Source organism: Coccinella septempunctata, chromosome 4, assembly GCF_907165205.1.
Source record: "Coccinella septempunctata chromosome 4, icCocSept1.1, whole genome shotgun sequence".
Lineage (NCBI taxonomy): Eukaryota > Metazoa > Arthropoda > Insecta > Coleoptera > Coccinellidae > Coccinella > Coccinella septempunctata.
In genome coordinates, this window is record NC_058192.1 from 5,200,000 (window position 1) to 5,227,691 (window position 27,692).

The following is a 27,692-nucleotide window of genomic DNA, read 5'->3' on the forward strand; positions in this document are numbered from 1 at the left end:
AAGAAGTCTACATCGTTTTCAAATCGAGCACAGATCGAATGCGATGCTTCTACCCTTGCACGCTTTTGGTCAACATTCAAACATGTGGGGATCCATTTTGCAGCAATTTTTCTCAAGTCCAAATTGACGTGAACTATATGATGAACGCGTTCGTATGAAATATTCAGTGCTTCAGATATCCGTTTTAGCCGAATTCGACGGTCTGATAAAATCATGTCATGAACTTCATCGATATTTCCGTGGACAGACACAGAAGCTGGGCTTCTCGATCGGTCATCATTTCCACTGGAAAATTCACCTTTTTTGAAGCTTGCAGTCCAATTTTTCAAGATATACATACGAAGGTCATTAATCGCCAAGAGTATTAAGCATATCTTCGTAAATCTGCTTACCTCTTAACCCTTTTGAATACAGGTACGATACTCCAATTTTTCGATTTTCACAATTTCTGTTGACATCTCAACTCTGGTTTACTTTTTTGACCTCAAACTTCACACTGACACTTTTAATGAGTTATTGTTCGTTGCTATAGTAACGCAATATTTTTTATGCATGGAACTGGTCTAGGCTAACTAGATATCAATACATCCTGCATAGAAAATCATATATGCAAGGTGAAGCATCACTTTTCGAGTCAACGAGAGACCATATCTCATCCTTCGAACAACCTGCCATAAAAATCGAGTCATAAAACTCGGACACAATCACGGTTCGTCGATATGGACTTCTTCGAAATGCATCATCGTATTATATATGTGCCGGTGTTACATATTATTAGAGTATACATACACCTGATATTATTTCTACCATTTCCATTTAGATTTAGTGTCAATAAATACGCTGACATTTAATACATATTAACGTTCGACTTGGCTCTTAATCTCCAACCTCGATTTTCGAATAAATGTATGGTCATTTTATTGCCATAAACAAATTATCTTATTGGAATGGCGATAGATGTATTGTTGGACTGTCGCGTGAAATTGGCGTTGAGTTGAAATTATGACGTCGATAAAAATTATCGAAATAAAACGCTGAATGGCGTGGAGGATTTTATATAATTATGCCCTTCAACATAAAGCGTGTGTAGGTATAACGTAGGATATGCTGGAATGTGCCTAAGATTTTGCCTCTTCTCAACCCTGATGTGATTTTTAACTGGATTTTAGGAAAATTACATCGGGGAACAATATCCCAATAGTTGTTTCACTTCTAAGAACTTTTTCATTACGGTCTCGATAACGGTAGGTACCTACTCTTACAGGTTCTCAAAAGGAAGGTGAAAGACAAATATATCTAAGAGTATTGTACCTATTGTAACATTTAGGTTATCTACGTTTTCTTATCGGTTTCGATCATCTGCAACTACCTTCTTTTATTATCTATTACTTACTCATTGAAATTGTTGTACCCTTCTTCTTGTACAAGACCGTTTAAGTACCTATGGAAAGTTGTTTATAGTAGGTATCGTGGCTCTGAGGTCTTGACAAATATTTACCACCCTTATCTCAGAAATGTTATTTTGCGTATAAATCGTTTGTGAGAAATGCGAAAAGTGTTTGACATTACGAACCTATAATGTAATTCCGTTAATTGCATAGGTACCTAATGAATCATTTTTGTTTTGAACTGAGACTCATAATAGTAGTAGATCTATTATGTCTAGGTAGTAATCGAATCTTCTTCGCATTCAGCATAAGTAGTTATTTAGAGTTGCTCATCTTATGAAAAAAAAAAAAGAAAACACCTAGTTACTTTTGAAATTTCTCAATGGATGCTTTAGTTTCAGGAGATTCATATTTTTGGCACAAAACTAATAATAAAAATATAGATTGGGATCAATTAAAATACAAAAATGAGTTTAATTTGACATTTACGTGACCCACTTGATCATACATAGTGTTCCATGAACATTGAGAATAAATTCAGGAAATGCAGTCTCTGAGTTATTTGCATTGAATCGGAAATGTGTTGTTGGGAATGCTTCGTTCCCAATATACAGAGTGTAACATGTTTTTTACATAATTTCTCGATATTTTAGAAATGACTTGAGATATTTTGATGGCCATCTTCAATAAATCTTGTGATTCGAAGATATTTTTGATCTAGGTAATAAAATGCATTCAAATAACAATAATAGGTCCTGAATATTTTCGCAATGTTTATACAGGGTCAGTCTTAGACTTGTACAAATATTTTAACAGTTCATTTTTTAGGTCAAAAGAAATCCTTTTTTTCTGTACCATTTTTCCCGATTCGGACCTGATAAAAAGATACAGCTATTTTGAGTTTTCATAATTTGCTGTATCTGGAACTTGAAAAACAAAATAATCTTCAGAATATCCATCTAAATCTGTGACTCTTCTATCTGTCGACCTTGAGAACATTTTTGGGTTTTAAATCAACGCTATGTTGCCCGTTCTACGTAAAAGTTTCTGTTATTACGTATTTTATCATAATGTCGAATCTCTTCGGAAAATATGTGACGAGCATAATTGAAGTTTATACAAACTGATTGAAGGCATACCAAATCCAGTTATTTGCATGGAAAATACAAGAGATCAGTATAATATCATAATATGCACTAGCTTGAGGAGAGTTAATGTTCGTTATCTTCTTTGGCTAAAGTTTGAATATGTTACATCAGTTGTAGATTTCAAATATAATAACCCGAAGATGAAATGCATATGATGCAGTGGTTGGGAATGGGTATCTCCCGAAGGAATTAACAGATAATTACAAGAATGTTAAATTCTTCAACGAAAATCATCTTGAATCGATATAAGTAAAAGGAATTGAAGGAAGTTTCAAGTCAAGATGAACTTAGAACAAAACTTTCACATGAATAAACAATTAACAGGACAACTGGTGCGTATTTGTGGCTGTTCATCTCAATACATTGATATAATAATAAGAATTAGGTATTTATTGGTACCTTAAGACATTTACAATGTATAGGACGAGTCAAATGAAAAATAGAAAAATCAATTTTCGGGAACTTACTCTACGATGACATTCATCGAAAATCCTGTAGTAAACTTTTCGCATTATTTCACGCAAATATAAAATTCTCAAATGCCACCACTCTTTTGGGTCTCCCAACAGAAGGAAATTCTTTATCATCCTCTTCATTCACAATCTTTGTGATTGTGGAAATATTCAGCTGAAATATAAGTCGTTTAGATCCAGATGAAACATTATATAAATTCTCTTACATAGAATATGTTCGCTACCGTCTGATGTATTGTGGATTTTAGAATATCAGGGTATAAATAAATATTTGAATGAGCGGACCTTAATTCTAAATAGCACTTCCTGAAACCCTGTCTCTTTTTTCAATTACTTTCGGCATTTTCGTAATAAAAATTGATATTAGTTGTGGCAACGGCGTTATGACATTAACGAAATTTCATGAGTGCCAACCTTACACCGTTCTAGTTACAAAAACTTGAAAAAATTATTTCATGGCCAACCGACTGCTAAAATGAATTTGAATGGAGTATAGGTACCATGTAAAATTTCTTCGTGAGTACTCATCAGAGTAGGTACCTATACCTTTTTCGATTTTATGCATCTGCGAATAAACCAAAAATCGAATCTGTCAAAACGTCACAATAAACCCGAACAGTTTCTATCTTGACCCATCGTCGATATCTCCAATTACGCGCACGATCATCCTCCCAACCGTACGTCGCTACTCTCAAGTAGCCGATTCCTCCAATCGGTCATTCCTCAACAACCTCCTCAATTAAATTACGAAATTACATACCATCTCTACACCTACCGAACATAAACAAAACACGATGATAATCTATTCCTTTCGGAAGCAACACTCACACCTGTGTTTTCCCTACTCGACGCCGCTCTCCCATTGGCCGGGCCAGTTCCGCTATCGGTTCTATTGGACCTGGGGCACGTGTGCCGCGCGGTGGGGATGAGGCTATATCACCCGGTGGACCGGACCCAGGAACCCAGAATACCGTCGTACCACCGACCGTGAATGTGCAACTGTCAGTTCGTTTCAGTTGGTTCAGTGAACAAGACACGTTCGTTGATCGTCAGTGAGACTTGGATTTTACGTATAACAGTTTTGTGAATTTTCATTTTTCCCCTTGGATATTACTATGCCTGTGTCCATGATGGCGAAGAATTATTCGAATTGCCCGCTGAAGAAGAGGCCCGTCTACATCGTTGATGACATTAAAGGTAGGTTGAATTCTAGACGATTTTCTTTGGTCCCAATTTTTCAATTCGGTTTTGTCAGTATTAGAAATTCTTTCATGTCGAACATCGTCACTAAATTCATCTTTCTTTATAGATGAACCTGAAGATCTGAGCACGAAACCCAAGGATCTCAGCAAACCTGGACAGATTTCATCTTCGAGTTCCCCATGTCTGCCAAGTCCGACCAGTAGTACCAGTACCAGCACACCCCCACCGTACTTCGACTACCCCTCAACCTCCCCAGTCTCATCGCCGTCACCTCCAGCGATCTACCACCCCATCCCTTATCACCCAGCCTCCTTGAGCCCAGAATACGCTCCCCAGACCTGGCACAACAGCGTGGCAGCGCCGCCTTACCCTTACGGATTCATGCCATACGGATACCACCACCACGAGTACGTGATGAGGTCCACATCGCCCTACAGCGACAGCTCCCTGTCACCCCCGCACCAACCTACTCACCCCTTGATACCGCTGGCCATCAAACCGCCACCCTACAGCGACCAATCGTCTCTGAGTCCAAATTCGTCAACGGCTTCGCCGCCTCCGGAAATCAGCGACAAGGGTCGCCAGGCCAACCGCCACCAGTGCCCGGACTGCGGAAAGAGCTACTCCACCTTCTCCGGGCTCTCCAAACACCGCCAGTTCCACTGCGCCGCCGGGGACGGTCCCAAGAAGGTCTTCAACTGCAAGTACTGCGAGAAGGTGTACGTTTCCCTGGGCGCCCTCAAGATGCACATCAGGACGCACACCCTGCCCTGCAAGTGCGAGATTTGCGGAAAGGCCTTCTCTCGCCCCTGGCTTTTGCAGGGACACATCCGCACCCACACCGGAGAGAAACCTTTTTCGTGCACCCACTGCAACAGGGCGTTCGCCGACAGGTCCAACCTAAGGGCCCATCTGCAGACGCACTCCGAGGTGAAGAAGTACTCGTGCAAGACGTGCAACAAGACCTTCTCCAGGATGTCCCTGCTGACCAAACACGCCGAAGGTGGTTGCTTGGGAAACCCGAACCTGATGCGTATGCCTTCAGAGAAAATGTACTAATCCTGTAAGGGCCCAAGTCGCAAAGTACAAATTCCGAAAGTGTGTGCCTTGATAGTCAGACTGAATTTCATACAGAGCTTTGATATATAACTTATTGAAATTTTTCGTTGTACATAACGAGTTTATTTTAAAGATTATAAGTTTTTTTTTTTCTTTTGGAAACAACGTTTTTGTAAATATCCGAATGCGAGTTCAAATTTAGTCAGTTTAATCTTGTAAATACGTTGTACAGTATTAATTTTTAGTTATTTATTTTATATATTATCGAAATGATTGTTCTAGTCAGGGGAGCAAAATTTCCTCCCTAGTGTACATATTGCCATTTGATAGTGCCTTATCAAGATATATTGAAGATCTATTATTAAAATGTTATTTTCAATATTTACCACCTCGTTTAATTCAACACGAACATTTTTCCCACCACCTTTTACAAAAAATTTCGTACAAAAAATACCACCGTCCGTTCTATACTCGTATACGAGACAGATGGGGCTGAAAATTACCGTGACAAAGGTACCCTTCAATCCCACAAATTCAACCCATATATCGAATAAAAACTGGTACCTCTTGAATGAAATTTATACATAAGGATATTGTTCCCTAAATGTCGGGTATAGAGTCCGTTATTAGGGGATGGAAAAAGGTAATGCACCTTTACGTTTTGAAGAATGGGAACCAGATTTACATATTTCATATGGGCTGTTGGGGTTGGGTGCGGATTTGATACTTATAGGCATCCGATTTCATGAAGTGGTAGGTAACAGGAAATATTTATTATTCTCGTGTTTTGTGTGTTTTCTGCTCGTGAAATAAACGATAATCAGAAATCATATACAGAATTTCATTCAGCTCTAGAATTCATAAGAGTCATGAATAAAGAGTATGCTCATAAATATTTGAAAGGAAGAATAAGCTTATTGAAAATCCTCCGCAGTTCATATCATTAAAAACATGAGTTCATACGAATTTTTAGTCCACATTCTGTATATCCTACATTTCCTTGCATTATAATGGATTTTGTACACTATATAATATTAAAAATAAGTGTTGAAAAACAATATGCCGATTCCTAGTTTTCAAAATACTATTGATAATTTTTTAACAAAAGTTTATTTTTTATTTTTGAATATTGAGATTGAGAGAATGAAAGGAGAAAAAAATTCTTCTATTGTAAACACAAGAAGATATCTAGGTAGGTACTGAATACATGAACAAATTCAAAATATTGAAATTCTCATTCAAAATATTCGAATTTCTCCCTTATTGTTGTCCGTTTTGGACCAATAACTCGAGCACGTAGCGATATCTATTGAGATTTATGTGAGCTACCCCGAACCGCATCAAGTGCATTGACGTAACAGGAATCTGGCCTTCAGGGTCGACATCAATTAAAGTAGTCACTCAAATCTTCGAAAAATTAATTCAAAAAACAATTTGCTTAGGTTTATTTCTTTTATTGTTTATGTTTTGCAATATTAACGGAGCATTTGCAGGAAGATGAAGATGAAAATAAAAGAAAACTTTAAATTTACCCCCTTAAATTTTGTTCTTGTTCATCAATTGATAATTTATTACTTCCAATAATGAGAAAGAGTGCCTTTGATGAGGGTTTATGTATGAACAAAGCATAGAATAATGAATTTCAGTATTCGATTTGTGATTTAAATTAATCGCCGGTTGCATTTCATTAGGAAGGTTCCGTCAATGTGAGAGACACAACAAAACAAACATAATCCTTGAACAAGCATTGATTAAATATCATGTTAAAGAACAAGCACCAATTGCCATACTGCGACCACTTTCATCATCAATTAGCATACATTTCCATACTTTTGGGAGTCGAAACAAAAAGAAATGAAAATTTCAACCAACTTTTACTGAATACGCATACGAGCATTAATCTGACTGATTTTCAAATCGATATTCTAACCAGTTTGGTCACCTTATATGTTGATGTTATGCAAATACATACGCATCGGCTGTAATAAAATGACGGAGAACCTCCTACTGACTGAGGTATCGTTTCGAATTGGTTCCAACCTAAACGGTATATATATATGACATCGTAATTGAAGGGATTAAGTCGGGAGGTATATATACCTACTTTATAAATCTGTTTATTTCCATAAGCGCAATCGATAATAATCATATTGGTTATCCGTTCGAATTATGTCTCAGAAAACAGATTACCTACTCTTAAAAGTTACTTCAACTTCAACACTGTAAGATCTTGTCTTTCCGAAACAAAATAGAAGAGGAGAAAAGGAAAAAGTAAATGATTTATAGCCTCTATCCGATCTTGAAAACAGAGGATTCACATATACAGGGTCTCTGTAAACAAATGCGAAGGACTTAGGGAAATGATTCCTCGATAAAAATAAGCAGGGGTAGTTCGTATAAATTTTTTTTGAAATCGACCTGCCTTCCAAGATACAGCTTTTGGAAGGCGATGACGAGTTGACAGTTTCTAATTTTTTTTACGGGTTCTAAAAAACACTGAGTCATTAATTCACAAACCTTTTAGGGCTTTCACTCCCAATCTCTGAAACAAAATTAATTAAAAATGAAATCAACGATTTGCTCCTGCGTGAATTCTTGCACTAATTTGTCAGGAGCAAATTAACTAGAAAAAATTGCTGCCTGACAATGAACTCAAAATAAATAACGTTGAAACTATAATTCTTCGTAACGTTTCGGAGTCTATATCAGACTCCTTCATCAGACGAAAAAATCTACTTTTGAAAATCTTCTGGAATTGTCGCTTTTTGTCTGACATTAATTGTCAGACGAAGGAGTCTGATATAGACTCCGAAACGTTACGAAGAATTATAGTTTCAACGTTATTTATTTTGAGTTCATTGTCAGGCAACAATTTTTTCTAGTTAATTTGCTCCTGACAAATTAGTGCAAGAATTCACGCAGGAGCAAATCGTTGATTTCATTTTTAATTAATTTTGTTTCAGAGATTGGGAGTGAAAGCCCTAAAAGGTTTGTGAAGAGATGCAAAATCCTCCCAAAATAAATTTCAATCGATAACTGAGTCATTAAACTATACATAATATGAAGCACTAAGTAGATGTTACTTACACAATTTTTTTAGATCTCATAACTTTATTATTAGGGGTTGAGAATGACAACCCTTTATGATTTTCCTTCAAAAATTGTTTTCGTGGGATAGAATTTCGAAAAATAAAATTCTTTCATGGTCTCCCATTCGATTCTGGAGAAAAAAAGTCTATTTTATGTATGGCCTCCACGGGCATCAATAACAGCTTGACATCTTCTTTGCATACTACACACGAGGTTGTTGAACATTTCTTGAGGAATTTGGTTCCATAAACGGGGCAGAAGCTCTCTCAGATCATTTAAGGATTCTGGGGTAGGTTGATGATTATCTAATCTTCTTTGGAGCATATCCCATGCATGTTCTATGCAATTCAGATCTGGTGAGTGCGGAGGTATTGGTAAATATGGAATACCAAGCTCCTCGCGCGCATTCTCAACTATGGCTGCACGGTGCGGTCTAGCGTTATCGTCAAGAAACTGAAAAGTTTCACCAATAGCAGCGTGAAAATTTGGCACAACATTGTCAATGACATGCTCCCTATAGTGTAAGGCGGTCATATTCCCAAGACAAATGTGTAGATCTGTGCGCCCGTTGAATCATATCCCGACCCATACCATAACACTACCCCCTGGGAATGGATGGACTTCTTGGACATAGCGACGATTACGGGGTATGCGTGGGATTGTCCATACACTTATTCTTCGAGAATCTGAAAATAGTCCATATCTGGATTCAGATAGTGAAAAGGACACTACGCCATTGATCGTTCCAACTGATATGTTGCCTTGCCCATTCCACTCTTTGACGCTTATGGTCACGTGTTAATGGAACTCCTCTTAATGGACGTCTAGAACCCTCTCTCAAACGTCGTCTGATGGTTTCGATGGAAACTTGGACCCCATCTGCATTTTGAAGAGTATTCCGTAGCATTTCTACACATAGATGTAGGGTTTCTTCTCGCCCACCAAGCCTTGGTCTTTCCAACACGGAACCTGTCTCCCTGAACCTATTCCAAAGTCGAGATATCACACTTTGGCTGACTTGGAGCCTTTCCGCTACAACAAACTGAGTTAGGCCACCCTGTAGCATTCCGATAGCCCTATTAGCCTCAGCGTTTGTTAATTTACGTCTGGCATTTTCAGAAAACTCGTTTCAAATCGAAGCCGTTCATAAACTGACTTCATTTCAAAATAAGAACATTCATGAAGGATATGCAAAGAACCAAACTTCAGAAAAAAGGCGACCAGATTGACGAAATGTCTCATACTGATTTTTATTGGATCGATTCAAGTTGTTATTGAGTTTTGAATAATCTTACAGCCATTTTCTCGAAGATTACATACTTTTAAAAACGATTGAATACGATATCCCTAACTCTTGTGGGGCAGTATATTTACCATTCGAATGATGTCCTTTTTTTGAAGTTTAGATTCATAGCCTTCCTCGATCTATAGCCTACCCATTATGCAACAAATACCCGACGTCGATCGTTGCTGCATCGTTGATCGTGAGAAATTATTCATCAATCTGGATTGGTGGAAATGTCCGGCATTAGAGAGACGTGAAAATGAGCAGGTTGTGGGAACAATAGCCGAACCAGGTCATCGCTGACAGGTGCACTAACCGGGGTAAAATCGTGCACTCTTAATGATTCCAAATATCGGAGGACCTCTATGCCGATTTTGAAATATGGCCGAATTTTCATGAAAGGGACCAGATCGCCCGCGGCGATCACGACAAAGTAACAGAGATCTATTTCGTATCGTCTCCGAAATCCGCTTATACAGCGAACACTATGATGCCTCGGATAAATCCATTATTGGGAGGATGGGTTTTAGCTGTGAGAATTATGGCGGGCTAGATGGTGATCGTCGAGAAACGGGATATTGAGTGGAAGTTATTTTTTTCGAGATAGTGTAGTACAGACAAATCCTCTTAGTGGGTTATGATTTTTAATTGGGGAATTGATATCGCAGATGATTTGTTCGTCCGGCCGAAAATTGGATACATTAATTAGTCTTTGAAGCATTTCCTCGTTGATTACGGAACATTTTCAGGGCCGTTCTTAGAGGGGGTGCTGCGCGTGCCCCGCAAGCGGGCGGTCATCAGAATATAACAAAATATATCGAACAGGGTTATTTCATTGACTAATTCAAGATTGTAGATTAAGAATATGCAATTAGATTTCATGATGGATCAGTATTTTAGGAAATAAATTCACTTTAAGTGGAAATTTTCGAAAAAATTGGTCAACTTTGAGGAGCTGTAGCAGCCAGAAAAAGTGAATTAGACATATGCTGTTTTTTTTTATGACAGATGGATCCTTTGCAAATGGAAAATTCCAATTTTCCTTCATCTATCGCCAACAGCTTAGATTTTATATTTTTTTCCGCGAAGGTCCAAGTTTTCCGATTTTTCATCGGCCATAACTTGAAAAATAATTTTTTTTTAAATATCTCTTTGCATATTCGTCATCTTCGCCCTCGAATTAGTCGACAGTATAAATTTGGTTCCGATCGGAGACCAAAAATATTTTTCGAAAAAATTGAAATTTTTCCATGCATATATGTATGGAAAATTCGAAAATTTTTCGATCTCCCTGATTTCCACCAAAATCGGACTATTTATTAAATCGAGGGCGTAGATCACGAATATGCAAACAGAATTTTGCCGAAAGGATTAGTTTTCGAGTTATGGTCGATGGAATATTCGAAATTTTGGACCTTCGCGGAAAAATCATAAAATTTGAACTGTTCGCTGTAGGTGAATGAAAGTTGTTTTTTTCTATTTGCAAAGAAACAATCTATCTCCAAAAAAATCGCATGTCCAGTACCTCTTGATTACGAATATGCAATTATATTTCTTATAGGATAAGTATTTTAGGAAATAAATCACTTTAAGTGGAAATTTTCGAAAAAATTCGTGAACTTTGAGGAGCTGTAGCAGCCAGAAAAAGAAAATTAGACAAATGCTGATTTTTTGATGACAGATGGATCCTTTGCAAATAGAAAATTTCATTTTTCATTCATCTATCGCGAACAGTTTAGATTTTATGATTTTTTCCGCGAAGGTCCAAATTTTCCGATATTTCATCGGCCATAACTTGAAAAATAAATTTTTTTGAAAATATCTGTTTGCATATTCGTCATCTTCGCCCTCAAATTAGTCAGCAGCATAAATTTGGTTCCGATCGGAGACCAAAAATATTTTTCGAAAAAATTGAAATTTTTCCATGCATATTGTATGGAAAATTCGAAAATTTTTCGATCTCCCTGATTTCCACCAAAATTGGACTATTTATTAATTCGAGGGCGTAGATCACGAATATGCCAACAGAATTTCGCTGAAAGGGTTACTTTTCAAGTTATGGACGATGGAACATTCGAAATTTTGGACCTTCGCGGAAAAATCATAAAATCTGAACTATTCGCTGTAGGTGAATGAAAATAGGTTTTTCCTATTTGCAAAGAAACAATCTATCTCCAAAAAAATCAGCGCATGTCCAGTACCTCTTGATTACGAATATGCAATTAGATTTCTTATAGGATAAGTATTTTAGGAAATAAATCACTTTAAGTGGAAATTTTCGAAAAAATTGATCAACTTTGAGGAGCTGTAGCAGCCAGAAATAGGAAATTACAGATATGCTGATTTTTTCGATGACAGATGGATCCTTTGCAAATGGAAAATTCCAATTTTCATTCATCTACCGCGAACAGCTTAGATTTTATGATTTTTTCCGCGAAGGTCCAAATTTTCCGATTTTTCATCGGCCATAACTTGAATAATAAATTTTTTTAAAAATATCTGTTTGCATATTCGTCATCTTCGCCCTCAAATTAGTCAGCAGTATAAATTTGGTTCCGATCGGAGACCAAAAATATTTTTCGAAAAAATTGAAATTTTTCCATGCATGGAAAATTCGAAAATTTTTCGATCTCCCTGATTTCCACCAAAATTGAACTATCTATTAAATCGAGGGCGTAGATCACGAATATGCCAACAGAATTTCGCTGAAAGGATTACTTTTCAAGTTATGTTTGATGGAAAATTTGAAAATTTGGACCTTCGCGGAAAAAAACATTAAATCTGAACTGTTTACGGTAGGTGAATAAAATTTGAATTTTTCCATTTGCATATGTGTAGTGGCTCTTTTCTGCCTGCTGCAGCTCCTCAAAGTTGACGAATTTTTTCGAAATTTTTCACTAAAAGTGATTTATTTCCTAAAATACTGATCCTAAGAAAAATCTAGTTGCATATTCGTAATCTACGACATCGAATTAGCCAAAAAAATGACCCGGGTCGATATAGTTCGAAAAATAAAAAAATTCGGATTTAGAATAATTTCGTCTGCTACTTGTGTTTACCCGCGCTCCACTACCGAAGTCGAAACCGAAAGAGAAGTGGACGCCCAAGATCTACCACATCTGCACAAGATCGGCTTGTTAGATAGGTGTGTCAACACAACGACTTCTTTCTCATACGTATTTGGAAAATTAGTAAAAAAGAGGAAAACTTGAAATGGCCTCAAAATTTCTTTTCCTTAACTTTTGTAGAGAAGTAATATAATTTTCACTGCGGGCCTCAAATTCATTCAGTGTGCTCTGATTAAAAACCCTCTATCATCGCCAAGACTCAAAAATAATTGTTGAAAATTACAGAGGCGAGTATAAAGTAGAAAATCCATCAGTCCACTCAGTAGAAAGTACCCATAAACTTCGTCAATTGAAATTCACTCATTCCCATGTCACCCATGTTGACTTTTATCGGGACAAGCTCGTACCTCTTCTTGCTGTCAGTGTTCCGTGGAATAGACCTTGGCTTTGGTGCGATGTTGTTCAGAATGTAGGTATCGCAGATTAAGACCGACAATTTGCACTTTCTCAAGAATCCGCTCTTATCAGCTGACCATGAACTTGGCAGAGATCAATGCAAAGGTTCCCGTACGAGAAATACATATTTAAGTCTGTTGGATATCGGACAAACAGGGTAGATCGTATCGAATTGTATTCCGGTATTTGTTTTCGTATCTATTTATTTATTTTTGTAGATTGGGTTCAAGTGAAACTCAAATAGCTGCCCGAAGAACAAATAAGTGTTGTCATCGTCTCAAGACGCACCAACATACGTGAATCGAGTTCACCAATTCAACCGAGATGGCAAATCATTTTGCAGAACTGTCAAGAAGATATTTTATTTATGGGACATTCCTCAGATTTGCGCTATTCCAATTTCCATAACCTACTGAATGAATAATGAAATAAAACACATCTTATCAAGTAATGCATAATTGTGAATGACCAAGTAAATACAGCATCGAAACTTTGGTCCTCTCGAACATTTGTAATGAACATGGCGTACTTCCTCATCATCTCCATTCAATGCAGCACTCTAGAATACGTGGAATGATGTCAGGTTTGGCCGGTAGGAAATGTCTTCGATATATTTCAGGATTAACCTTGTTAGAGTTGAATAAGGAAAAGAAACAAAGTGAGAGAGGTTCCATTTCTCTGAACCAGGTGTTATGATCGTTATAAAGGATCGCGCAGGGTGTAGGAGGCGAAGAACAGGAAATTAATCTGAATACTTTATTTCGATTCAATCAACACGTCCTATTCGCTGGATTCAACAATGAAGATACCAAAATAACCGACAGGAAAAATCTGTGCGAGCACACTGGAGACTAAGCTTTAAAAGAGCAGGATATGTGCCATAAAGTCAGGTTTCAAAACTCCACAAAGAAATTATATATAGGGTGAGACTCGTACAAATATTTTAACAGTAGACTCATGAGGTCAAAAGAAAAAAAACGGTAAATAAATGTTAGGTACGTTAACTTAAAACTGAGGAAATTCAACCCAAAGTCGTTCTGGTGGCTGGTGGCTCTCCATGGATACCCAGAAGAACGACTAGATAAACTGCTCCATATGAGTTAGGGATATTGACATGAATTGCAAAAAAATATTGTTAAAATAAGATTTTTGTGATGAAAATTCATATCAATATGATTTCAAGTTGCAAATTAATTTTAGCCTGTAGGTCTGTAGCGTATACAGAGAATTCAAGCATTTTAAGACTATCAATATAATGTATGGCCTCAACGGGCATCAATAACAGCTTGACATCTTTGCATACTACAGACGGGGTTGTTGAACATTTCTTGAGGAATTTGGTTCCAAAAACGGGGCAGAAGCTCTCTCGGATCATTTTAGGATTCTGGGGTAGGTTGATGATTATCTTATCTTCTTTGGAGCATATCCCATGCATGTTCTATGCAATTCAAATCTGTTAAGTGCGGAGGTATTGGTAAATGTGGAATACCAAGCTCCTCGCGCGCATTCTCAACTATGGCTGCACGGTGCGGTCTAGCGTTATCGTCTAGAAATTGAAAAGTTTCACCAATAGCAGCGTGAAAATTTGACACAACATTGTCAATGACATGTTCCCTATATAGTAAGGCGGTCATATTCCCAGAACAAATGTGTAGATCTGTGCGCCCGTTGAAACATATCCCGACCCATATCATAACACTACCCCTTCGGAATGGATGGACTTCTTGGACATAGCGACAATTACGGGGTATGCGTGGGATTGTCCATACCCTTATTCTTCGAGAATCTGAAAATCGTCCATATCTGGATTCATCAGTGAAAAGGACACTACGCCATTGATCGTTCCAATTGATATGTTGCCTTGCCTATTCCAGTCTTTGACGCTTATGGTCACGTGCTAATGGAACTCCTCTTAATGGACGTCTAGAACCTAGATTCACCTCTCCCAAACGTCATCTGATGGTTTCGATGGAAACTTGGACCCCATCTGCATTTTGAAGAGTATTCCGTAGCATTCTACACGTAGATGTAGGGTTTCTTTTCGCCGAAACGGTGGTGAAACGATCCTAAGCAGGTGTTTTTTTTCGTCGCCCACCAAGCCTTGTTCTTTCCAACACGGAACCTGTCTCCCTGAACCTATTCCAAAGTCGGGATATCACACTTTGGCTGACTTGGAGGCTTTCCGCTACAACAACCTGAGTAAGGCGACCCTGTAGCATTCCGATAGCCCTATTAGCCTCAGCGTTTGTTAGTTTACGTCTTGGCATTTTCAGAAAACTCGTTTCAAATCGAAGCCGTTGATGAACTAACTTCATTTCAAATTAAAAACATTCATGAAGCATATGCAAAGAACCAAACTTCAGAAAAAAGGCGACCAGATTGACGAAATGTCTCATACTGATTTTTATTGGATCGATTCAAGTTGTTATTGAGTTTTAAATGATTTTACAGCGATTTTCTCGAAGATTACATACTTTTAAAAACGATTGAATACGATATCCCTAACTCTTGTGGAGCAGTTTATTCATGAAGTGTTCGGGTAGAGTCCAAACTTCGAAATTAATTTCCCGTCTTTATACGTTGCCAATATTCATAAGCGCATTTCGAAATCGTTCAACCTCATTCGGCGCAGGAAAAATGAATCATCCCGTATGCAAATCGGTCTTTATATAACGACACATTGTCCACCTGTAACTTATCGTCGGGGCTTTGTCTTAAATTTCCTCATGCTTGGGGTCACATTTTGAATAAGCCATAAGGTCGTGAACCGCCCGTGCCCCACCAGTTCAAGTACAGTTACTTTCTGGGCCAACCGCCGTATTTTGGTGGAGTATGAAAATGTCCATGTATATTCTATTGTATGCAAATCCGGGTGAATAAATAAAACTCGGATATTCTCGCTCTTTGTCTGAGGCCACTCTGCGTGTGCCGTATCTTTTTCAGATGACGACGATAAAAATTCTTGGACCGCGCCTCGACCTGGCGCAGCATCGGCAAGGTGGATCGATTTTTGCGAATCGATGACATCCCACCGATCCGTGAGATTATCATTCCACATACAGGGTGTCCCGAATTACTTGGGGTGTTTCTCGTAGGTACTCCTGTCCAGATAGACAAAAATGTAGAGAATTGAGTTGAGTTTTTGAAATTTTACGAATTTTTTGATAGTTTGTCTCTTCTAGTCTTTGAAATATCTGGAAATATGAGTCTTCTTTTTAATTTCTTTAATCTCTTGGATATAGGGTGATCGAAAAACAACTTTGTTAGTTCAGATATGAATGATATTCTTAATTGACTCCATTTTATGGGAAATCCTACAGTTATAAGGTGAGTAGTTATTTTGAACATGTGCCTACTGCCTAGTAGAGTCATTCGGGGTAACTGAGCGCAGTGGGTAAGTGTGCGCACTGCGTATATCTCGACTATGCAATGTATGAAAGAGGGGTTCATTTGGGTGAAGCAAGGACGCAGAATCACCATATTAGTTTTTCATAGGAGTGCGCTGTGCCACGTTTCTTTAACTTTTTATTTGCAATCAATCAAATTCACTAGTTTTCTTGTTAATTTTCAGCTTCTCTGCAAATTCTGCCAGGTCCAAATTCCGAGTCCGACAGTGTTAAAAAATATTTTATTCGATCATGGGCATATTAACCCTTAATAACCTGAGTTATGATCACTATTCTAATCGAATAAACATTCTTTATAGAGTGTACAAGACAAAAACAACTCAATTTCTGTTTGAAAATTGTATGGTTTTTGTTTGAGAAAAATGGTGTTACATAAAGGTAACGCTAAAAGCTACAGTTACTGAGAAATAAAATAGATTTGCCAGTGAAATTTGCGTTACATATGTGTAACACTAGGTTATTATGGGTTAATATAAATATATAATAAAAAATTTTAGGTTCTCTTAGCTGCTCAACTTTATAAGAACGTCAATTCACATTTTGGCTTACTGGGGAAAGTGTGCGCATAGATTCATTATATGGGCATTAGTTCAGTGAGGAATAAATTATGTCATTGTTGATTTTTTTGGTTAAGACTCGATCAATATTGTCCTATTTGTTCGGAAAAATATGAAGAGCCACCGACAGGGGAATTTATCAAGTATTGTGTGTTCACCAGGAATGGTGGCACGAACAATAATGCAGTGCTTGTAAAAAGGCGCTTCTGTATTGACAATAAACAGCATTTCTCTAATATTGTAACATTTTGATGACATTATTTTGTAATTTGTTTTGATTGTGTGGTTCACTAAGCACTGCGTTCACTTACCCCGTGAGGGTGCGCACACTTACCAGCAATACGGGGCATGTGAACGCACTCCGACTTTCACCATTAAATTTCTTTTTGCGGAAAGAAAACGTTTTTGATTTGTTGGCTTTTTGATGTTTTTTTATAGATTAGAAAATTCTCTATCTTATGAGTATGTTTTAATTTTCCTAGCTTCAACATTTGAAACAGGATATGGCTTGAAAGGCAAAAGTGCGCACAGTTGCCCCGAATGACTCTATGTAGGTACCCATAGAAAAACAGTTCATTCAAAGGAATTCCCGAAATTAATCCAACAAAATTGGGACACCCCTATGTTTGATTTTGGTCAGGCTCTTTAAAGGGTGAGTCTTTGACTCGTACAAATATTAACAGTAGATTCTTGAGGTCAAAAGAAACACCTTTTTCCTTTACCATTTTTTCCGATTGGGCTCGGTTTAAAAGATACAGGCTATTGAAAAACCATAAAAAAAGAATTTTAGTTCTATCTCACAAACGGTTTCATCGAATGAAAAGAATTTCAGAATATAGTTTTTCATTTAATTGATGATTTTTTTCGAAAACAAGATATATCACCCACGTCTTCCAGTTTTCTCATTATGACCATTAAGGACCATAAAAATACCAAAAATTCAAAGAACCCAACTCTTTTGAAACTAGGTTGGACCCTAACCAATGAATATTTGAAAGTTTTGTGAAATAAAAGTATTCCTCATATTTTCCAAATTGATGTTCAAAAATTAAAAAGTAGGTAGTTGTGAAATTTGAAAAATTGGGTACTTCGGCTGCATACAACTCTGTTTACAAGATCCACAGTGTGTAGTGTCAGAGATTTTGCTTGCTATTCTGAAGGAAATTTTGTTTCTCTAGGGGTGGCACAGTTCATTATGAAAACTTAAGATGAAGGAAGTGTTTCTTTTGACCTCAAGAATCTACTACTAAAAAACGTGTACGACTCAAAGACTCACCCTGTATACCATTTATTATTGGAAAAATTTCTGCCATAAAGTTCTAAAAGAGAAGATGTAACCCTAAAGGGAAGAGAGCGAACTTTTTTGCTAGAATAGAAACTGCTCGAATGATTTTGGCCGGAATCGATAGGCTACTAAACTCTCCAAAGAAGCGTCTAACTGAACAAACCAAATTTTACAAGGAAAGATTTCACATATACGTAGTGAGTCCACAAAAATTCTGGGAAAATACTAATAATTCAATCAAAATGTCCTAATTACTCTCTAATTATCTCCTGAAATAAATCCATTGATATTCCGAAACAAAAAATGATCTCTCATAATCTTCTAGAAGGGCCTGTCAGAAACATTATTTCCAATAGTCTATTCAAAATTCAAAGTATTGGTAAAAAACATTATAAATAAATAAATTATGACATGATCGTGATGTGAGCATCTCCCATATTTCAGAAGCTTCCCTTTCAGCTGCTTCCAGATGCGCAAAAAAATTCATATTATTCATAAGCAAGCTTCAGAATTAATGTAGTTTTATCAGGGCAATCTGTGAGTGCTCTATCTTATATCTGCGAGCTGTGATGGTGCAGGGTGTGCCTGAATATAAAACAACTAACAAAATAATTGTCTAAGGTACATCTATATTGAAGAACTGAGACTTCAAAGATTAATTTTTGGATAAGTTTTAAAGTTTTCACGAACAATAATAAGAAATTCCCATCGTATGTCACCTAAGAAGTGGACAACGTTTTTAGGAGTATCTGAGATCTATTTCTATCGACGTCTGCCCTCGATTTTGAACTTTTGCGCCAATTCCGATAGATTCCTGCGGACTTTTTGCCGGGCCAGATATTTCAGCTTTCTACAAAAACGTCCGTTTTTGCGAGGAAGCAACGGTATCGAATTTAGGAGCATCCAACAAACGCCAAAGTCAGTCGTGAATTCCTGAACGGTTTTTATTTTCCGATACGGCCTTTCTCGCGTTTGAAATATGGTCGAAATAGCTCCAAAACATCCAGATCGCTCTGGGCCATCACGAAAAGAACTGAAGAGATCTAATTCCGATCTGTCGGTAATCTGCTGTCCCAACAATGTCCGTCTGTTTATTTATTTCTTCTTTAACGCGAGACAGGCGGACGCGGCCGATACGATCTGAGATGATTGTATCACAGATACGTTCATGTGGGGAATATTTCGATGAAAACTAACGGGAGATCCGTAATTCTTGATGCGACACGAAGATCTCGGATTTGCAGGTCTGGCACGGTTTTTTTTCCGCTGAAAATTCAATATCAGCCTCGAGATTTCGAAATGTTTCAATTTTGTTCGAAAGATACATTAATTACAATGGTATTTCGGAAATTATATCAGACAAATGGGCTGTACAACTTTGCTGTTGACAGCGAATCTGATTACTTCAAATTATCCTGACTCTGTCCTCGTATTATGACCGTAGACCTAAGAAAACTTCGCAGGAAGAAGTCACACGATCTCAAATCACAAGGTCAATTCACAGTAACTCATTAGAAGTGTCAGTGTGAAGTTTGAGGTCAGAAAAGTAAATCAGAGTTACGCAATGAATTAAAAGAAAAAAGATGTCCACCGAAATTGTGAAAATCGAAAACTTTGAGTATAGAGTCATCATCAAGTACCTGTGTTTAAAAGGGTTAAGAGATAAGCAAATTTACGGAGATATGCTCAATACCCTTGGTGATCAATGTCTTTGTCTTTGGGAAACCACGTACAGTAACAAAAGGTTGGTATTGACAGTCTGGCATCGATGCTGCAATCCGATTGCTGACATCATTGAATCGTTTGCTAAACCGAATAGAATATAATAGAGACCAGTGGGGTAGATTTGAGATGATCAAGATATTTCGGAAGTGATTGCTGAACGAGCAGTGATTTCCATCAAACCACGTACTTATCATCCGAAGACGTCTGGACCCTTTTTGACATTCATTAATTCGCCGCTCGAGGCTTGAACGAAACACGAAAGGCTAGCCTATAGAGGGGAGGAATGGGGCAACGTGCCCGATAAGGTGCAGGAAATGAAAACAAAGTGAGTGTGCACATCTGGGCAGAACACGCGGTGGTGCAGGGAGTAAATCACTCGGAGATGTGTTCCAGACAGACAGACAATCCAGGCCGGATGCAGCAGGTAGCTCGATCCGTCGATGGGAGGAAGATGAGTCTTAAGTCTATATCCGAGGATCTTTTTATTCGTATATATTTCGGTCCAGCATATAGATATACGTATATGGGGCATCTACCGGTTATTTGTGAAGATGGTTTGAATGGGAGATTACGTAATAAAGTGGGACAATTCGAGGTTCGTTTTTTACGGTTGCTAGTCGAAAAAATGCTGCGATTTCAGTGATCCTGACGGATTGACGTAGCCATTTTTCATTGTTGATGCCTGATGACAATAAGAAGCAATAAGGATGTCGTCCTGTTTGTGATTTCTGATTTTTCGTCAAAACCTTCGAGACCTTCAAGTATTAAGAAGAATGATTCGAGAGAATTCACAGATTTTTCTGATCTTCAAACTTTAACAAAAATATAACAGAACTAAAGTACCAATTTCATGATTGATATACAGGGTGAGACTTTGACTCGTACAAATATTTTAACAGTAGATTCTTGGGATCAAAAGAAACACTTTTTTTATACCATTTTTTTTCGATTCGGCCCGAATAATGTAATAATAATAATAATAATATTCATTCAGGAAAATGCAACAAAATACAAAAAAACAAGTCAATATAAATTTTTGCTCATGGGTCCATGGGTCCTTTTTATAATTGGAATGCCTGTGTTGAACTGGCTTCAAAATTCCTTCAATATAAATCATTTCAATTCGAAATTTGGATCCATTTCAAAATAGGCATTGTGCGAATAACTGACATGACTCAATCATCAATACGTTCCTCTGCGAGCCTGAATACTTTGTCCGTCACAAACCGAACCTCAATGATCACTTCTCGAAAGGCATAAAAATGAAAATGAGCGAAAAACGTCGATGAATATTTCGAATATTTATGCGTCGGCAGAACCGCCCATTTTATTGTACACGGTAATTATTTTTGAGGGTTTTTATTATACGTTTCGGATATTTCGATATTAACTTACGACATTTACGATCTCGGGTATAATGAAAGCCGTGCCCGAAATCTGCAAAAGGCGTTCTGAAGATTTGGCAGCACCGTACACCCGAAATTATGACGGAACGATCACTCTGTACATTCTTCGTTTTCTTTCCCAGAAGGGAATGCGAGACCACAATCTGAAGACAGAATTGAAGATCACATTTGTTAGTATTATCTTCTTTTGAAGCCCGTTTGCAACAGCCGAGCTCTACAAAATTCTCGCAAGAAAACGGCAGAGATTATTTTGTATGCAACTGAACAGAGAATTCTACCGAAATTGCGTATGCAACGATAAATAATTCACGGCGCATGAAATCTCCAGTAAATTTTCTAGAGAATTCTCGGCTGTTGCAAACGGGCTTTAGAGTCATTCGGGGTAACTGAGCGCAGTGGGTAAGTGTGCGCAGTGCGTATATCTCGAATATGCAATGTATGAAAGAGGGGTTCATTTGGGTGAAGCAAGGGCGCAGAATCGCCAAATTGGTTTTTCATAGGAGTGCGCCGTGCGACGTTTCGTTAACTTTTTATTTGCAATCAATCAAATTCACTAGATTTCTTGTTAATTTTTAGCATCTCTGCAGATTCTGCCAGGTCCAAGTTCCGAGTCCCTCAGTGTTAAACAATATTTTATTCGATCATGGGCATATTAATTTGAATATATAATAAAAAATTTGAGGTTCTCTTAGCTGCTCAACTCTATAAGAACGTCAATTCAAATTTTGGCTTACTGGGGAAAGTGTGCGCGGGTAAGTGTGCGCATAGATTCATTATATGGGCATTAGTTCAATGAAGAATAAATGATGACATTGTTAATTTTCTTGGTTAAGACTCGATCAATATTGTCCTATTTGTTCAGAAAAATATGAAGAGCCACCAACAGGGGAATGTATCAAGTGTTGTGTTCACCAGGAATTGTGGCACGAACAATAATGTAGTGCTTATAAAAAGGCGCTTCTGTTTTGACAATAAACAGCATTTCTCTAATATTGTAACATTTTGATGACATTATTTTGTAATTTGTTTTGATTGTGTGGTTCACTAAGCACTGCGTTCACTTCATTCATTCATTCATTCATTCATTGCTGTATCCCGTTGCGTTCACTTACCCCGTCAGGGTGCGCACACTTACCCGCAATACGGGGCATGTGAACGCACTCCGACTTTCACCATTAAATTTCTTTTTGCGGAAAGAAAACGTTTTTGTTTGTTGGCTTTTTGATGTTTTTTTATAGATTAGAAAATTCTCTATCTTATGAATATGTTTTAATTTTCCTAGCTTCAACATTTGAAACAGGGTATGGCTTGAAAGGCAAAAGTGCGCACAGTTGCCCCGAATGACTCTACAGTCGAATTCGGCAGCAAATGAAGTGCGACAGCTTCATGAATGAGAGAATTGTTATGAATCGATCTGATATCAGTATGCCTAGCCCTTGATTCGATAGGCATCTTACAAAATACCAGTAATTTGCAAAAGTTATCATAACATCGTGATATATTAAATGTGTCGAGAACTGCTCTATATACGTTGCCTAACCTTGCGATCGTTACAAAATTTTTTCGGGTGCACCTCCGTTTTAATTGAAGTTAAATAACCTTTTCGAAAAGTCGTGATCACTACTGTATCATAACGGTCGAATATTCTGCGGCACCCACATAATAACGCAAGCAACAGGTGCCACTTTTTCCGTTCGCTTATTACAAGAGAAAGACATAAATCATATAAAACAAATTTGAAAGGCCGGTCCAGATCGCCGATAAACCGATAGAAAACAGTCCTAGAACCGATTCTTTATCTGATTTCGGTCCAAATTGAAATGTGGTGACTCCTGACCTCAATTATTGATTCTTGAACGTAATTTTTCACTTCGTCAACTTGCGAAAGCAGAACAGGCTCTTATACGATGCAACACAATCGAGTACCTACATTTCTCTCGATGTTTGAAGAATCAATTCAGAGGAGGATCTTGAGGTTTGCATAGTGGTATGTGGTTGAACCATCATTTCTTTCCTCATATTAGAGGGAATGGTTAAACATTTTAAGTAATACATATTTTTCTGCAGAATCTGACGACTTATTGGACAATTCCCCAATTAATTCATCGATGTTATTCGTCCACTACGAAAACAATCTATTAGCATGCAACCCAATTAATCATACTTATTATCACCGTTTCGTACTTTCTCTGAACGGACATCAATTCCATTTGTACATCGGAGTTTTCTCTGTCGATGCATTTTTCAAAACAAAGTGACTCAGGCTTTGTCGAAGCGAAAGTGTAATAATTTCTCAGAATATGTCGGCAAATAATAAATTTAAGTGCAGATATACGAGAACGTAGTGAAGCAGACATCAGGTGCAGAACATTTATACGATTTCATAATGCTGTGAATTTTAACGCGGGAAATGCGAGGATATATTGAAAAATTCTTAGCCTACTATAGAACCAAACAAAAATTTTTATTACACCGAACCTGCAACGTCTCTAGACCTTTCAAAAAAAATGTTTCTTCTTGCTCTGCAAGCCAGACCTCAACAGCTTTTATTACCTCCTCGTTGGATGAAAATTTACAACCTTTTGAACTTTTTTTCAGTTGAGGAAAGAGATGATAATCGGATGGAGCCAAATCTGGTGAATAAGGGGGGTGTTCTAGTAATTCAAAACCTAAATCACGAATGTTTTGCATGGCAACATGAAATTTGTGTACAGGGGCGTTGTCCTGCAAAAACAAAACACTTTTGGATAGCTTTCCGCGTCTTTTCTCTTTGATTTTTTCCCTTGAAGTGGTCAGTAAAGTCGAATAGTAATCTCCGGTCATTTTTCTGCCCTAATCCAAAAAATCAATCATGAGTACTCCATGGCACTCCCAAAAATCAGAAGCAAGAACTTTTCCAGCAGATACTTGGACAAGTAAACCAGTTAAGCAATAAACCAAAAGAAAGAAGATGTCCACCGAGTATCAAGCCATCATCAAGTACCTATTTGAAAGGGTTAAGAGGTAAGCAGATTTACGAAGATATGCTTAATACCCTTGGCGATCAATGTCCTTCGTATGCGACCGTGAAAAATTGGACTGCAAGCTTCAAAAGAGGTAAATTTTCCATTGAAGATGATGACGGATCGGGAAGGCCAGTTTCTGTGTCAGTCCCCGAAAATATCGATACAGTTCATGACATAATTTTATCAGACCGTCGAATTCGGCTAAAACGGATATCTGAAGCCCTGATTATTTCATACGAACGCGTTCATCATATAATTCACGTCAATATGAACATGAGAAAAATTGCTACAAAATGGATCTCCAAATGTTTGAATGTTGACCAAAAGCGTGCAAGGGTAGAAGCATCGTGTTCGATCTGTGCTCGATTTGAAAACGATGTAGACTTCTTAAACCGAAGTGTTACTATGGATGAGACTTGGGTACATGGCGACACTCTGGTTCTCCAAGACCTAAGAAGTTTCGTGTCCAAAAATCTGCAGGAAAAATTCTTGCTTTGGTTTTTTGGGATTGACATGGAGTAATCATTGGTTTTTTGGATAAGGGAAGAACAATAACCGACAGATTTTTTGGCTTCATTCGCATTAAGTTTTCGTTTAGGCATTTTTGCAAAACGGATTTTCAGATTGTAAGAACAGATTATAAACTCAAACCACAAAAACGTCCTAAGATGTGAGAGAGTAACATTAGATTTCTCATAAATGAACATTTGGTAGCCAAAACTAGGCAATTTTCTAAACGATCATAAAATTTCTGAACTCCCTCAACTTCTGTGGAGCAGAATGAATAGACTAACCCCGGGTTTCATAAAGCTTGATCGGGAAATCAACGCTTGATTGACGAAACGACGTCAATTTGTTTTCAATCGATAATTCAGTTATGATCCTTCAGAATATCATTCACGCATCAAATTATGATGTTCATACGTCCATTCTCAATTGCTACTTCTTCGATATATTCAGAGATGAAAAGATTTCAGTGATTTCGTATTAGAAATCGCGTGACTGTCAAATCGTTGATCGGACAATCAAAGTCTTGTGAAACCTGCTGTATACCTCGCAAAATAACGAATATTTCTCCAATATTCTCGACTCGTCGAGTATATCAAGTTAATACATATTATCGTAAATTGTCCATCTCGCGGACACCATAAAAACGAAGCGAGCCAGGAATCGAGGAAAGAAATGAAGGAGGCTCTCGAGCTCGCCTATCCATCACTGGATAATCGCTTTATTTTCATCGTGGTCGTATATATATGTGGCCACCTACAGCAGGTATTATTTCGTATTTAAAATGGTTTATTGGCCGGATTTTCAGAACCGGATTCCATTGACACCACCTTGGGATGATCATTTTTCGGAAACGCTAAGCATAGCAGGAAATTACCCGATCATTTATTCTCTCTTCGTCCCTGGATCAGTTACTGCAGCCTGGAAACTGTTCTGAATCTATTTGCAATTTCGTTTTTCCCAAGAATCCTGCGTTTCATGAGAAAATTGCAAAAGACAAGAAAGTTTTTCAATTGATTTGGCTTTCCTACACAATTTTCGCGGAGTTAAAATACGTGCTTAATGTTTGGTAGTTCCAAAGACATTGTGGCCCAGAAGAGAGTGTCGTGAAGGGGTCCATCACCAAAATAACTAGCACTATGAGATTTCGCATAAAATAAAAATTCTGTGTACCAAATTCAGTGATTGTAGGATAACCGGATTCTGAGATGAAACGACAAGACAATTTCGAGGACACCCTGTATGAATTTTGCTACACTTTGGTAGAAGAATAAATCAAAAAATTTAATTTTAGCTCTGCCAATTCCCTCATTTATTTGACCAACTAAATGGGGGAAGATCAATCAAGAATGAAGCATAAAAACTTCGGTATTCCAATGCGTATTCCTTTTTCGCTTTTAGCCGAAGAGTAATGAAGACCAAGACAGCTGTTTACAAAGCAGTGTTCTTCCAAACGCTTCTTTACGGAAGCGAAAGCTAGACGCCCTACAGACGACATATTAAACAGCTTGAACAAATGCGACAACGTTATCTAAGACAGATAATGCACATCAGATGGTTCCACAAAGTTTCGAATTCAGAAGTCTTGCAACGCGCGAGTTGTACAACAATTGAGACTTAAGTAACGAGGGCCCGACTCAGATGGAGCGGCCACATTCTGAGGATGCAAGACACAAGACTCCCCAAAATAGCTCTATATGGCGAATTCACTGAGGGAGCCCGGAAACCAGGAGGCCAGTACAAGCGGTTTAAGGATACACTACATCAATCCCTAAAATCAATTAATGCCAATCATAACTGGGAACAACTAGCATTAGACAGGTCACAGAGGAGATCTTTGGTACACAGTTATAATGGTCGCAATTAGCCCTGAAAAATTATAAGTCTGTTCGCGCTTTTATTTCCTTTTCTTTTTCTTTTTTATCTTTTTCTTTTCTTTTTCTTTTTTTTTCCTTTTCTGGTCTTTTTGTAGATTAATTCCCGGCAACGGGATACAGCAATGAATATGTATCTTTCGAGCCAGAGAATCTCACCAAATCACATGTGTTCATTAGATCTCCAGCACCGTGCCACCTTACGCCGCGTCAACTAGATTTGAAATATGTTTATTTTATATAAGAGTATATGGAACCCTCATCAGATTAACGGAAACGGCTGCATTTGTTTTTGCCACTTGTTCCACATCTTCGCTGGGCCCGGTACAATCGACCAATGGGGCCGTCACCCTTTTCTATCGATTTTCAAACGACGACCGCGTTCGGTCTGGTCCATAATCTGGAACACCTAACGCAAACAAATCTGTGGCTCCCATTGCGTCTCCGCTGCTCCGGAAAAGAGTATCGGATGTCATGGAGGTAAGCAAGGTTGATTTAAATTGGGTGGCTCTAAATGAAAAAACGTGGGCGGATACATCCTCCGGTGGCAGAGGAGATGACGCTGCGGGATGTTTGGATGTCTCTCCGATTCGCCGGCTTAAGTGCGTGTTGAATTAATAAGGTTTTATCGTACCATAAACTATTATGTTCTTTCCATGCTTTGAATTCATTGATAACTATCAAGGACATAATATTATAACACAATAATTCAAAGATATCATAGTTACTCGAAAAAAAATAAGTACCTGACAGTTA

At 37.8% G+C, this 27,692-nt stretch overlaps 1 protein-coding gene across 1 annotated transcript; it reads left to right on the forward strand.

The window, feature by feature from the left end:
• The first annotated feature begins 3,964 nt into the window (after positions 1 to 3,964).
• LOC123311295 (protein snail homolog Sna-like) lies at positions 3,965 to 5,656 on the forward strand. The gene is made up of 2 exons (XM_044895180.1): positions 3,965 to 4,206; positions 4,319 to 5,656. Exons 1-2 carry the CDS (start codon positions 4,125 to 4,127, stop codon positions 5,269 to 5,271), a joined length of 1,035 nt encoding a protein of 344 aa, XP_044751115.1. The 5' UTR covers positions 3,965 to 4,124; the 3' UTR covers positions 5,272 to 5,656.
• Positions 5,657 to 27,692: the final 22,036 nt, after the last annotated feature.